Below are 12732 nucleotides of genomic sequence, written 5' to 3'. Positions count from 1 at the left end.
TCCCAAATACACAAATCTTGGACAGTTGCTGTATTCTAACATCCCTATATTACATATTCAGAGAGTATCCGTTACTTACATCAAAGGTGTATCAGAATTCGTGCCTAAATTTCTAAGAAAAAAGCTGATTTCCAGACAACCTACAGTGTATTATCTGGTCTTGTGAAATGTTGAGTTTCTATTAGCTACAGGATCTTTGGAACAAAACAGAAGTCCATATCTGCTTTCAAATATGACAGACTTTTCAAGGAATGCTATGAGGTTCTACACAATTACCCTAATTTGAACCGTAGTGATGGTTTAAACATTTGAAATTTTTGTAATCTGGAATTCACTAGATAATTCCTATTTAACCTTATTTTAAATATATACATCAATGTACTGTGCCTCTGTGACTAATTCTTTATTAGCTGTTGTAAGTTTTCTTCAGTTTCCTAATACTATCATAGTGCTGACCTGAAAGCTGTAGAAGGAATGCAATTGGTAGCGTTTGTTTTCGATTCCTTCTTGCTTCATATAGTGGTCTGTTTGTTGTATATTCTCTCCGAAAATGCAATGAGATACCCATCACGAAATATAACATTTTTATATGAAATATTTAATTTTTTCCTTGGGTAATATTATGTTCATAGCTAATGTATTATGTCTCTAATATATTAATATTAATGATCATATAAGTTTAATACTCAATAGATGGCAGCACCAATCAGTTCAGGCGACCTTCACACATGTTCTTACATTGATGTATGATTATGAACAGCAAAGCATCTCAATCTACAGTGTGTATTTTTGACTAGTTCATGTGTGTGGAAGAACAAGCACGTAGTGAAGGCTACAACAAGCGATGATTCCATAATGTGCTAACGATATGTATTCGTAACAATTATTTAATGAAAGAACAACGATATTCATAATATAGGTGGCGCCCGGCATACAGTTTGGAAATCAAGACCGCACTGTCAGTTGCTCCATATGGTATATGCTGTAATCAAATAAAAGAAAAAAAAAATATTCTCTACTTTACGTCGGAGACATTTCACAATCAGTTAAGGATTTACGTCCATAAGCTAATAGGAGTTCTCTAATATTGACTGATACAATCACATAAACCATCTTTGGCACCCAGTTAGTTCTGTGCACTCCTAATCTTGCTAAATAAATATTCGATAACCTCATAAAGAATTTTTTATGAATTTTTTTATGAATTTCTCATTCATAAAAATAATAAATAATATCACGGTATTATTCATTTTATTACAATTATCCGAGGAACCCTAAATTGTTATTTACAATTGAGATTTACAATAGTAATATGTTGGCAATTCATTATTACCACTCTAAGTTCGTTTATGTTCCTTATTTATGAAATCCACTTACCCATATCTGGCAAAGTCAGTCCACAGAGTCACCATACGGTCGCTTACTAAAGAGTCCATATTGGATTGAGGCCGAAGACCAGGTTGGGTAAGATTGAACAAATAAAGAAGTTCATCTCCATGAGATACACCTGCAGAATAACGCTGTATTAAGTATAGTATTTTTTCACTTGAAATATTGAGTAAAAATCTGTTTATATATCGCTTTTCTTTGAAATGGTATTTCATATATATGGAATTTATCTATTTACCTGGATCAAAGCCCAGTAGAGGTGGCGTCACTTCTAGATCCAGTAGACTGTTCAATCCTCGATATTCGAAGGTGTACATATAAGTGGGTCCTCCTGTGGATGAGTACAATTTTGCCATTTGGTCATTGCAAGACACAAACATGGCATCCGTAGACATCTGCAGACAACAAACATTTGTTGTTTTTACACAGTCAACACATAAAATAGATTCCATTAAGACACAAACTGTTTGAAAAGCAACAGTCCAAATACTTCAAACAAAAACTTACATTAATGAAAGATCGAAGGACTTGGGAGATGTCGGTAGGGTTCACGTGGCTAAAATATTCGAACATTACTGTCTCCACCACAGCATCGCTACTTTCCCTGATGTTGGTTGCTGTCTGTAAAAAGGCAGGAATAAGTGTAGCCCTCAGGTAATTGGGATCATCCTGAATCACGTCCCGATAACCATTCATTAGCACTAGAAGAAAATGAACTGGAAATCAATTGCTGAGACTCATCAGAACTGATTAATATTTACACGTGACAATTATTTATTCACAATTTCTGAGTGTTTATTTATTATTCAAAAAAGTCTAATGTTTATTCAGTTCACTATTTATTAGCCACAGAGTGAGGCATTCTTGTTCAGTCTTGAAATCGCATGTCCGCTGATTTCAAAAAGTTAATTAAAATTAAGTGAACTCTGCCTACTCTCTTTGAGAAAGACCTTGTACGATTCAGTTAATTTATTATTATTGTTATATTATTATTTAAGAACCTGTGTAGCTCAGTGGATGTGGCGTTTGCGCATCACAGCATTTGATCGTACGAAGGAAGACTTACTTTCGAATCTAGAGGAAATTTTTCTAAGCCTTTGTTTCGACCGGTTCCCGAGTTAGTCGATCTCTGGCACGGGAAAGCGGGTTTTTTCTCCCAGAAACGCGAGTGTTTCGTCCAGTAAACTCAACAAATTCGACTGTACAACCCACACTATTTTCAGGCATTAAATATATTGGGTTAGGGACCACGAGATGGCGGCACTTATTGAGCCGTCTCTCTTCACTGCGTGCGCCTTAATTAGTGATAGCCTTTGAGCACTCTCATTGGCTACCAGTGGAGATTGAACTGCCCACTCAGTCTCCAAATGATAGATAGGGCTAAAAAGGCTTCGCCTACTCCCTATAAGGGAATAAAAAAGGCGTTAGCTCATTTTAATTTTTGATATCTTATTCTTATCTTCTACTCATTTCTAGTTTTATGTATCAAAAATTGAAATATGACCACAGATGAAAATTTTACTTACAGGGATAAAACAGTGCTCCATCATTCTTGTTTACTCCGGTCATCAAAGGTATTCTGCGATAGTTTCCTGAAGAGAAAACCTTCACAATATCATCAGAAATGAAATTTGGCTCAGATGCCTCGGATTTCCCAATCACAGGAACAGCACGGAGGGGAAAGTCTTCAAACATCTGTGGGGATAAATTGGAAAAACTTTGTAAATTTAGTTTATTGTATTTCTTCCACTCCTACCCCATCTCCCTTTCGATTGCATCCCAGCATGGAAGCAGGTATTTTCTGATGCAATGCGTTCTTACCTTTAGTTCTGCTTGCGCAATCAAAATGCTCTTGAATGACTTCTGACGAAGGCATTCCACTAGTTGGGTTGTGTCCCCACTTTCGCATTCAACTGTTCGGGCTACTTGCTGGGCATATTGGAGAGGATCTTTCTCGATTGCCCAACTGCAAAGGGCAGAACCACTCTGTAAGATGACTCGATTGAAGAGTCCTGGAAATAACCCGAAATGTTTAATTACCATCTTACAGTTGACAAAGATATTGTAAAATAATTTTAGCACATTTATATATATATATTCTTTTAGATTTTTTTAAGGCGATTTAGTCCACCAATAAGCAGAGGTAACCTCACAATCAGGTGTGGAATTCATCTCACATCGAAACACATCCGTGACATTCAATGCCCACAATGAGATTCGAATCCGAGAATATATTTATTCGATCAACCAATACAGCTTAAAAAATAAATAAATAATTTATTTATTTTTATAAATAAATTATTAAATTATTTTATAAAAAAATTATTTATAAATAAATAATAACATTCGTAAATAATGTTTATTCCTATGCTTTTTGATATCTAATGGCGTTTACATTTCACTACAGAAAACTAGAAATATCGAGACTATATATAATCGGAGAATAAAGAGTTGATTTGCTTGCTAATTATTCAGTTCCAGTCAAATAAGAGAGTAATTTTAGCTTGGAAAATCCCAAAAGGCACAGCATATAATTATACTTAATAGTACAACCTGCAACTTTAAAATGAACAATAAATATCCCAGAAGATCGACGTAAGTCTAGTACAGGAGATTAATGCTAACTGCAGTGGTGCCATCTGTTGGTCAGTGTGGAAAGTATTTTATCACGCATATTTATATTTAAACACATCATTTGATAACATTGATTATTTGAAAATTGCTGTGTATTTTTAACAATTTTGCCCAAAACATATAACAAGATTATTGTTTTAGTACATAACACACCAAAACAATGAATCTTACCATTCTGTATAACATTTTTTTTTCTTTATTCCTACTTAGTAGCCGAAAATATAATTAATTTGAAATAATATTCGCAAAATAATAGAAAAATAAAATATGACGGTTTCTGCATTTCATAAATCATAGCATTCTACTCAAATTAGGAATATCGTAAATTTCACCTTCTTGTATGTGACGTCATGCGCACAGCAGCACGTTTGGAGCCATTTTGGAGTCATTTGTGAACATTACATTGCAGCCGTAGACTTCTGTGGCTAATTGGTTCAAATGCTATATTTCGGTGATTACACCACATTTTTTATTATTCAGTTATAGAAAATACTGAAATAATAGTTCCCGACAAGTTTCGTAAATCGTAGGATTTACATTTTCAGGGGATAAATAGTATAACTTAAAGTTTAAACAAGAGAATTAATAAATACAAATCGTAACCGTCTGGCTATTCATAAACTCAAATAACAGAATGCAGATATAAAAAGTTATTGACGTTGAACAATACTGGACGATGTCACGTGTTCTTGTTCTCGTTCATACAGTCCGAGCTCAGATTGAGGTACATTTTTTTATTAGAGCTGACCACACTTGGTGGAGAATTAAACCTTGCTTTTTATCGCATCAAGGTTTTTTTTTTTATTATTAAATCAAGGTTTAATTCTTCATCAAGTTTAATTCTCCATCAGCTCTAATAAAAAATCTACCTCAATCTGAGCTCGGACTGTATGAAATACATTCCGAGATGTACGAAAATAATGAAATACACTCCATTAAAACTTGAATTAATACATTTGGAATAAATCATGCAAAAAATGTTATACTGTTTAACAGAAAACTCACATATTTATCATATTTCGAGTGTTTATGCGTTATATAAGACATATATGTTGTTAACTGGAATTTAATAATATGACTCGCCTTGACTCCTAGGTGAAACGAGATGCATTGAAATACTTGCGGCTCCTGCACCGTAACCAAACAAAGTAATTAAGCTCGGATCTCCACCAAACCTGTCGATATGATCTCGTACCCACTGCAGAGCTACGATCTGGTCGAATAAACCTAGGTTTCCTGGTGCTGCAGCGTCAGCCGTACTAAGAAAACCTGTATTGTAATAAAAATTATTTATCAATAACAGAAGGATTTTTTTTCAAGATTAGCATCACGTAAGCTTCATATCTGATATAAAACTAATGTAATACAAAATTAATTTTATACAGAACTACTTAAAGGCAAATATTTTTGCGTTTATTTTTTTTAACAACAGATATATCGCAATATACATAAGTAGCTTTTGTTTTGTTCGTGTGCATATCTCTGTTTTAAATGTAAGGTTTAGGTTCGTTACTGCTACAGATTAGTGATTCAAAGTTACCTAAGACCTTGTGAGCTTGTGTAGCTAACAACAGCAGAATTTCGTATGATTAAATGTTATTTAGATCGCTGATGACCAGAGTTTCTTATGTAAACAGCGAACGAACAAAATCGTTTGCAACCACTAAACAAAAACATATATTTTCCATACATATTTGTAAACATCACCAAAAATGCTCTATGTATTAGTCTCATAACTATTTGAGTTTATTCGTAGAATATTTTTCAATGGCAGAGAATTTTATTTAAGCCAATACAGAACTAGTAACACACCGTGCGTCGGTGGAAGTTTATTATTATTATTATTATTATTATTATTATTATTATTATTATTATTATTATTATTATTATTATTATTATCTTCTCCGCTTACGAAGATATTCTTTTGAAATATAAAGGAGATACACCACATTTATTTCTCTTTATTTCTTTTTTTTTCATTTATTTCTCCTTCAGGAGGGAAATGAAGAAACAGCTATGAATGTCATTTATGTTTTTTGCTTCTTTTTTTTTATTAGCTGCGAAAGTGAAGTGATGATTGTTTTATAGATTTGGTTTCATTTTTATGAGTAAACTTAAAAAGTGATAATGGAACTGATAAGGTGCTACCAGTGCACATGCAATAACTGATAGAAGGTTGCATTTAAAGGGAATACCAGATGTCGCTCTTATCAGTCGACTTTGATAGTACCTACTGTGTGTCGTATGTACGAAAGTACATACTTATATTGTGTAATTAGCTCGTGATGCAATATTGCTGAAGCATCAATTTATTACTCAGTAAGTTGCAACTCTGTTAACTCAACTAATTTCTAATTATTTCAACAGATCAAAGTAAATATAATTTCTGATATGCAAAACTCGATAAAAGTAGATTGGTCCTATGCTGAAATCGAAAACATTCGGCTTCATTGGTATAGGATTACCATATCGAATTTCATGAGTGTACTCATTGTTTTTTTTTTCGAATTAACTGAACATTAAATTTGTTACTTTAAAATACGTGTGTGTGTGTCTCACGCACGCACGCACACACACACACAATTTAATTAATATAAAGTAAACGAAACAGATCGAAAAAAGTGTTAGAAAAGGTTTCTCTAGTCTGCGAATAGATTCGAACTCAGAACCTTTCTTCAGGCAGCCCAGCGCTATGGAAGCAAACTCCACTTCCAAAAGACCTGTACAGATCTTCATATAATTCTTTTGTTTTTAAAATAAAATCTTTTTACAAAATAAATAAAAATGCACTCCTTCAGAGGAATCTCTCTCTCTCTCTCTCTCTCTCTCTCTCGCACACACTCACACAAACACCCTTTACAGAAATACGAAGATACTCACCTAAGATCCCAAGACGGTAGTTAAAAGTGACCACTACAATTCCTTTCTCTACAAGTTTTTCAGGGCCGTAGTCCAGGATGTTACCGGAACCTTTTTCGAATTGGCCCCCGTGTATGTACACCATTACAGGATAAGCAACAGTCGGGAATCTTACATCGCCCTATAATAAAATAAATAAATAAAAGCCTATGAATCACGATATAAAATTCAAATTTAGAAATACTGACTTCGGTTTGGAATATTATTTTGTTTTAAGTTCGCAAATCACTCGATTTCGGAGTAAGTTTCAAGATATAAAAAATTGTGGTTTTGAAGTTCTTTCTGTCCAGTTTTAAGGATCTTAAATTCTCTAAACAATGTACTTTTACAATGCTTATTGTGGGTTTAATTTTTAAGTTTCGTAATTTCGGTCATTTTGTTTGTTTCTCCTGATATTATATTATATTATACACTTTTTGCAATAGCATTCTTGTATAGTGATGACCACTCATGGTCACAATTGAACTTAGAAGCGTATGCATTATTAACAGTTCATTTCGTGTTACATACAAGTCACTATTTTGCCACCAAAAATGGTGCCATTTAAACACATTGAGATGGCTCGTTAGTAAACAACCTAAACATCATACTTCATTAAAAGTCATCCATTCGAAGCTAAGATTTTATACGCCTACGACTGAAAGAATCTAATGCGTTTTGTGTTTCCTTTTAAAAAGGCTTCTGATGCAACAATCATATTTGAGAAAAGAGAATGAATTGCAAAAATATAATAGATACTAGGAGACTCATCCTGCTGTTCGTTGTCATTCATAACCCACCCCAGTCCTGTAGTGAGTAAGCGAAATAAGCTCGAATACAGGATTCATTCTCAGTAGTATAGCCTTCAATACTGAACGATGTAAATATGTAGAATCAGTAGCCAAAATATTACAATCATTCATATGCTAAATGGATGCCACCAATAAAGGACGTCTCAGATATAGCGAGAATGACGTAATAAACAGAAAACATTTCAATGTTGAGTATGTGGCTATAAACAGCTATAGAAATGAATAAGAACAAAGGACTGCGTGGCATAATCACAGACTACGAAGGAGTGTATCCCTTAGATCCTATTCGGGACAGTATCTCCACATCTCGAATAGGATCCTAAGAATATTACGCTTCTATCTAACAAAACCAACAAGCTATACATAAGGCTAAAGCGAATTCCCTGTTATTTCATGTGTACAGAAAACTAAGTGCATGGTGACAATAATATGGATCTATCACGCTTGGTCACACCTACACAAGGGGGGTAGCAGTGGAGGGGGTGATCAGTGGTATATTTTTCTGGTACTTTTTAGCTTTTTAATAGCAGTAAATTACTTATGAAAGGTGGTGGCTATCTGAATCCTCCTATTAATGAAGTACACCCATTCACAATTACTATATATTCATGTGATGGACATACCCATCAGGATAATACATCAGATCAAGAATGTGCCATTCAGTTACCATGATTTTACATTAATGTATTCCCCAACCACATCGCTCAGTTACTATACGTTGATCTATATTGATCTTGTTTTCATTGAACAACTCTCATGACAGGCACTCACTTCGACAAAATCCAATGGAACTGCATGAATTCGTTTCGTCTAGAATACTTGAAGTCTACGACAAGATTTTAACCCACAACTGTTGGTTGGAGATTAAAGAGTACTGTCCTCTCTGTTGACGAAGTAGGCAAATTATCAATACAAATTTATTCAATTTTTCACCATATTCGCATCATTTTTTCCGAGTATTCATTGAAACTACCACAAATGTCCATTCCAAAAGGCAATGCATTGTTGATAAAAACATATATATATATATATATATATATAATCAGTGCTGACAGAAAGACCTCCACCACGATAACAAGACTACGAACAGGACATTATAGAGGAATGAAGATCAATGTAGATGATACGAGAACATATAGAAACTGCTGCAACAACTGCCCCAATACTGAACTGACACCCACTCACATCTTTACCTGTCCAGCAATTACAGCAGCCTTACAAGAAATAGATCCTAATCCTGAACAATAGCTCTATACAAACAAAATCATCGACATAGCCAAAGCAGTACAAGGAGCACACGGAAACATCTAACATTCTTCAGAGGACAGACAACAACAACCTAAACAAGTTGTCACAAGGTGCTTTGAACTTATTAAATAATATCTCAGGATGAGAGACAGATGTAGAAAGTTTCCATGTAATTTTATAAGCTTGGTTATTTTTACTCCTAATCCCAAGTAAGCAAACAGTTAAGTTTGCGCCTGAAACGTAGTTCAAGTCTAAAGATGGTGCAACACCAGGGCAACTCATTGTAAAGGTGGGTAAAGCTCTGATCACTATTCTTAGTATTTTCCCATAATGTAAAGCACATCTCACTGAAGGATGTATACTGCAATACATTATGGGTGGGGTCACTACCCAGACCGGTTTCAACCTTTTTTGAGGTCTCCTCAGTGAGTAGCTAGACCCTAAATACCAAGGTTTTAGTAATACAAAGCCTTATCAACTTTACCTAGCCTTAGCTTTAGCCTTAGCAATTTGTTTAGGTAAAGTTGATAAGGCTCCGTATTACTAAAACCTTGGTATTTAGGGTCTAGCTACTCACTGAGGAGACCTCAAAAAAGCGGTCTGGGCAATGACCCCACCCATAATGTATTGCAGTATACATCCTTCAGTGAGATGTGCTTTACATTATGGGAAATACTAAGAATAGTGATCTGAGCTTTACCCACCTTTACGATGAGTTGCCCTGATGTTGCACCATCTTTAGAATTGAACTTTGTTTCAGGCGCAAACTTAATTGTTTGCATGCTTGGGATTAGGAGTAAAAATAATCAAGCTTATAAAATTAGGTTATCCTAATATATATATATATATATATATATATTTAAAAGAATTCAATGACTAAAACCAAGATTTAAGTAAAAAGGTTTTAATATTAAAACACGACTAGTTTCGGCTTGTATCAGGTGAAGTTATAAAAGAAAGAAAAAAGAAAAAACACTAAAACACTGAAGCTTAAATAAACTATGAACATCATAGAGAGTCTCTATACATAATTGACATTAAATCGTTGTGGTTGTATTTAAAGCTGTTCTTTCGTTCGTTGTATTGTTGGGAAAGTGCGTGCTAGTAGCATCTCGTGAACGCCAGTACATGATTACAGCTGAATGACTATCTGGGAGGTTGTAGCTCAAGTTATTATTTAGATGAACAGGTTGAAGATGATTTCTCTAGATTCCACGATTTTTCTCTCTAGTTCATCATTGCAACGGAAAATGTTAGTAGATTTTTCCCAGCATGTTATATTTTAAATCTCCGTACATAAGCATGTAAATAATCAATTAATAACAGTTACTTTAATGCAGTTATGATTCAATACTGCATCTTTACGTTTGTTTACATTTCTCTCGCTTGGGAATGGCACCACGTACGGTCTGTAAGTGTTCGTGTGCGTAAGTTTTGATAAACGTTAACATTTTATAATAGATTTTGTTATATTTATGGCAGAGAAAAAGATAAAATAGACTAGCATCTAGATATATTTTATGGTACATAATGTTTTTCTTAATTTTTTCGATATATATATATATATAGCTGACCCTTGAACAACGCCGGTTTCAATTGCGCGGGCCCACTTATAGGTTGAACTTTCTCAATAAATATATTAGAAAATTTTGGGAGGTTTGCGACAATTTGGAAAACTCGCAGACTAGCATTGAAAAAATTAAGAAAATCATTATGTACCATAAAATGTCTCTAGATACTAGTCTGTTTTATCTTTTTTTCTGCCATAAATATAACAAAATCTATTATAAAATGTTAAAATTTATCAAAACCTACGCAAATGAACACTTACAGACCGTACGTGGTGCCATTCTCAATCGAGATAAATGTAAACAAACGCGAAGATGCAGAATTAAATCATAACTGCACAAAATTAATTGATTAATTACATGCTTATGTACGGAGAATTAAAATATAACATATTCAGAAATGCTTAAGCATGGTGGTATAAAATGTTCTGTATGGCTGCATTGCATAATGCAGAAGGCCTCGTCAGAAGGTTGAATTCCCAATGATTGGAGTAGAGCTCTACCAGCACTCATCTATAAAAAAAAAGTGAATAAAACTGAATGTTAAAATTATAGAGCATTTCTCTACTGCATTCCTGGTAAAATTTATGCAAGCAAACGTTGAAAAGACGTTGAGGAATAATGGGAATATTGGAAAAGGCATACGAAAAGGTGCCCAGAGAAAAGCTTCTCAAAACCCTACAATTATATGGAGTGAATGGAAAATTATACCGAGCAATACATAGTCCATATTTAAGTTGTCAGTCAGAATTGAAGGAAATATAGAACATGGTTTGATGTTAAATCAGGGGTAAGACAAGGATGCACGTTATCTCCACCTATTCATCGTCTATATGGATCACATTATGAAAAAAGGTGACATTAACAAGTTCGCTGCCACGCTTCTCGGGCATAGTTTGTTACCGCACGCTTCAAGGTCAGTACGAGTAATCTCGTAGCGGTCGGTAATCGACATACAAGTATATTCGTAGTTGGCTTGTGAGGCTCATATACCAACTACGAGTATACTCGTGTAGTTGGCAGCGAACGTGTTAAATCTGATTTTAGAACTAGAGATGTCAAACTTAGTTCATTGCTTTATGCAGATGATGTTGTACTCCTAAACACATCCCGTGCAATCCTCCATGATTCCCTAACTAAATTGAATAAAAACTGTGACAAATTTAACATGAAAATCAGCAATAGAAAACTTCAGATGCATTCAGAATGGAGATCCTATAGAACAAGTAAAATATTTTAGAGGCACAGTTTTTAGTGAAGATGATAGGCTAAATCTCGAAATCGATAAAAAAAGTAAGCAACGCTGGTATAGCTCGCCCACACTTTGTAAGGCTGAGCTTGGTTTGGTGCTAAGAATAGTCGATTCATGCTGAAGGGGAGAAAGAAATGAAGGACGTACGAATTGGTCACCAACACGCGAAACCACGTGCTTTATAGATAAAATTACCCCTTTAAAACTACAATGATCATAAAAGAGAAGTTATTTTTTCCGACCTGTAATAATGAACAACTTATCCCAGAAGACGGATTGATTACCCTATTATGGGAATGGATTCTCCTTCTTCTGACATGCGCAGAGGTGTCGAAGTTTCTTGCATCTGTGAGGGTACTATATGGCGGTAGCGAGCTAAATAAATTTTATGGAATAAGAGAAAAATTAGCCAAAATAACAAGACAGTATTCAAACCAATTTTAAGTTATGCATCTGAGAGTTGGGTTAAAAATAAATCACTTGATCAAAGATTAAAGACCACAGAGAGAGTTCTGAGAAAGATTAGTGAATAGAACTAATGGAATCAATGGTGGTATCATATTAAAAATGAGGATATGAGAAAGGAACTTGCCATTATTAGCATTCAAGAATGTGTCAGCAGAGCTGGGAGAGGAAATGTTAGGCATCGAACAGGTGTTTGATGCCAAGATGGCAGGAAAGAGACCCCAAAACAAGACCAGGTCTAGGTGGATTGGTTCAATCAGAAGTGCCTTAGAAACATTAAATGTTGAGTGCCTAAAAATAATGGACTGATTTGAAAGGAAATTGTGGATTGGAGATTAATAATAATGTAAACTTATTCGTGTAGTGCTATCATAGCAACTTGAACACACTTGGGGTATACAAAAGGAAATTGATGAAGATGATTAATTAGCATAAAATAAAAAGTTAGACAGGGCTAAAACGGCCT

At 34.4% G+C, this 12732-nt stretch overlaps 1 protein-coding gene across 1 annotated transcript in view; it reads right to left on the bottom strand.

Annotated features, from left to right (window-relative positions):
• The window catches only part of LOC150099214 (neuroligin-4, Y-linked-like), a 51915-nt gene that overhangs the window by 22448 nt on the left and 16735 nt on the right, over window positions 1–12732 (bottom strand). The window contains exons 3-9 of the mRNA XM_090403961.1: window positions 6904–7063; window positions 5107–5292; window positions 3211–3401; window positions 2916–3084; window positions 1897–2090; window positions 1628–1784; window positions 1378–1507 (exon numbers count right to left, since the gene is read on the bottom strand). Coding sequence (XP_090260087.1) covers window positions 1378–1507; window positions 1628–1784; window positions 1897–2090; window positions 2916–3084; window positions 3211–3401; window positions 5107–5292; window positions 6904–7063 — 1187 coding nt within the window. The remainder of the gene's footprint in view (window positions 1–1377; window positions 1508–1627; window positions 1785–1896; window positions 2091–2915; window positions 3085–3210; window positions 3402–5106; window positions 5293–6903; window positions 7064–12732) is intronic.

Source organism: Typopeltis vanoorti, chromosome 14, assembly GCF_054136105.1.
Source record: "Typopeltis vanoorti isolate ZY-2024b chromosome 14, IOZ_Tvanoo_1.0, whole genome shotgun sequence".
Taxonomy (NCBI): Eukaryota; Metazoa; Arthropoda; class Arachnida; order Uropygi; family Thelyphonidae; genus Typopeltis; species Typopeltis vanoorti.
This window is presented reverse-complemented; position numbering and strand designations above follow the sequence as displayed.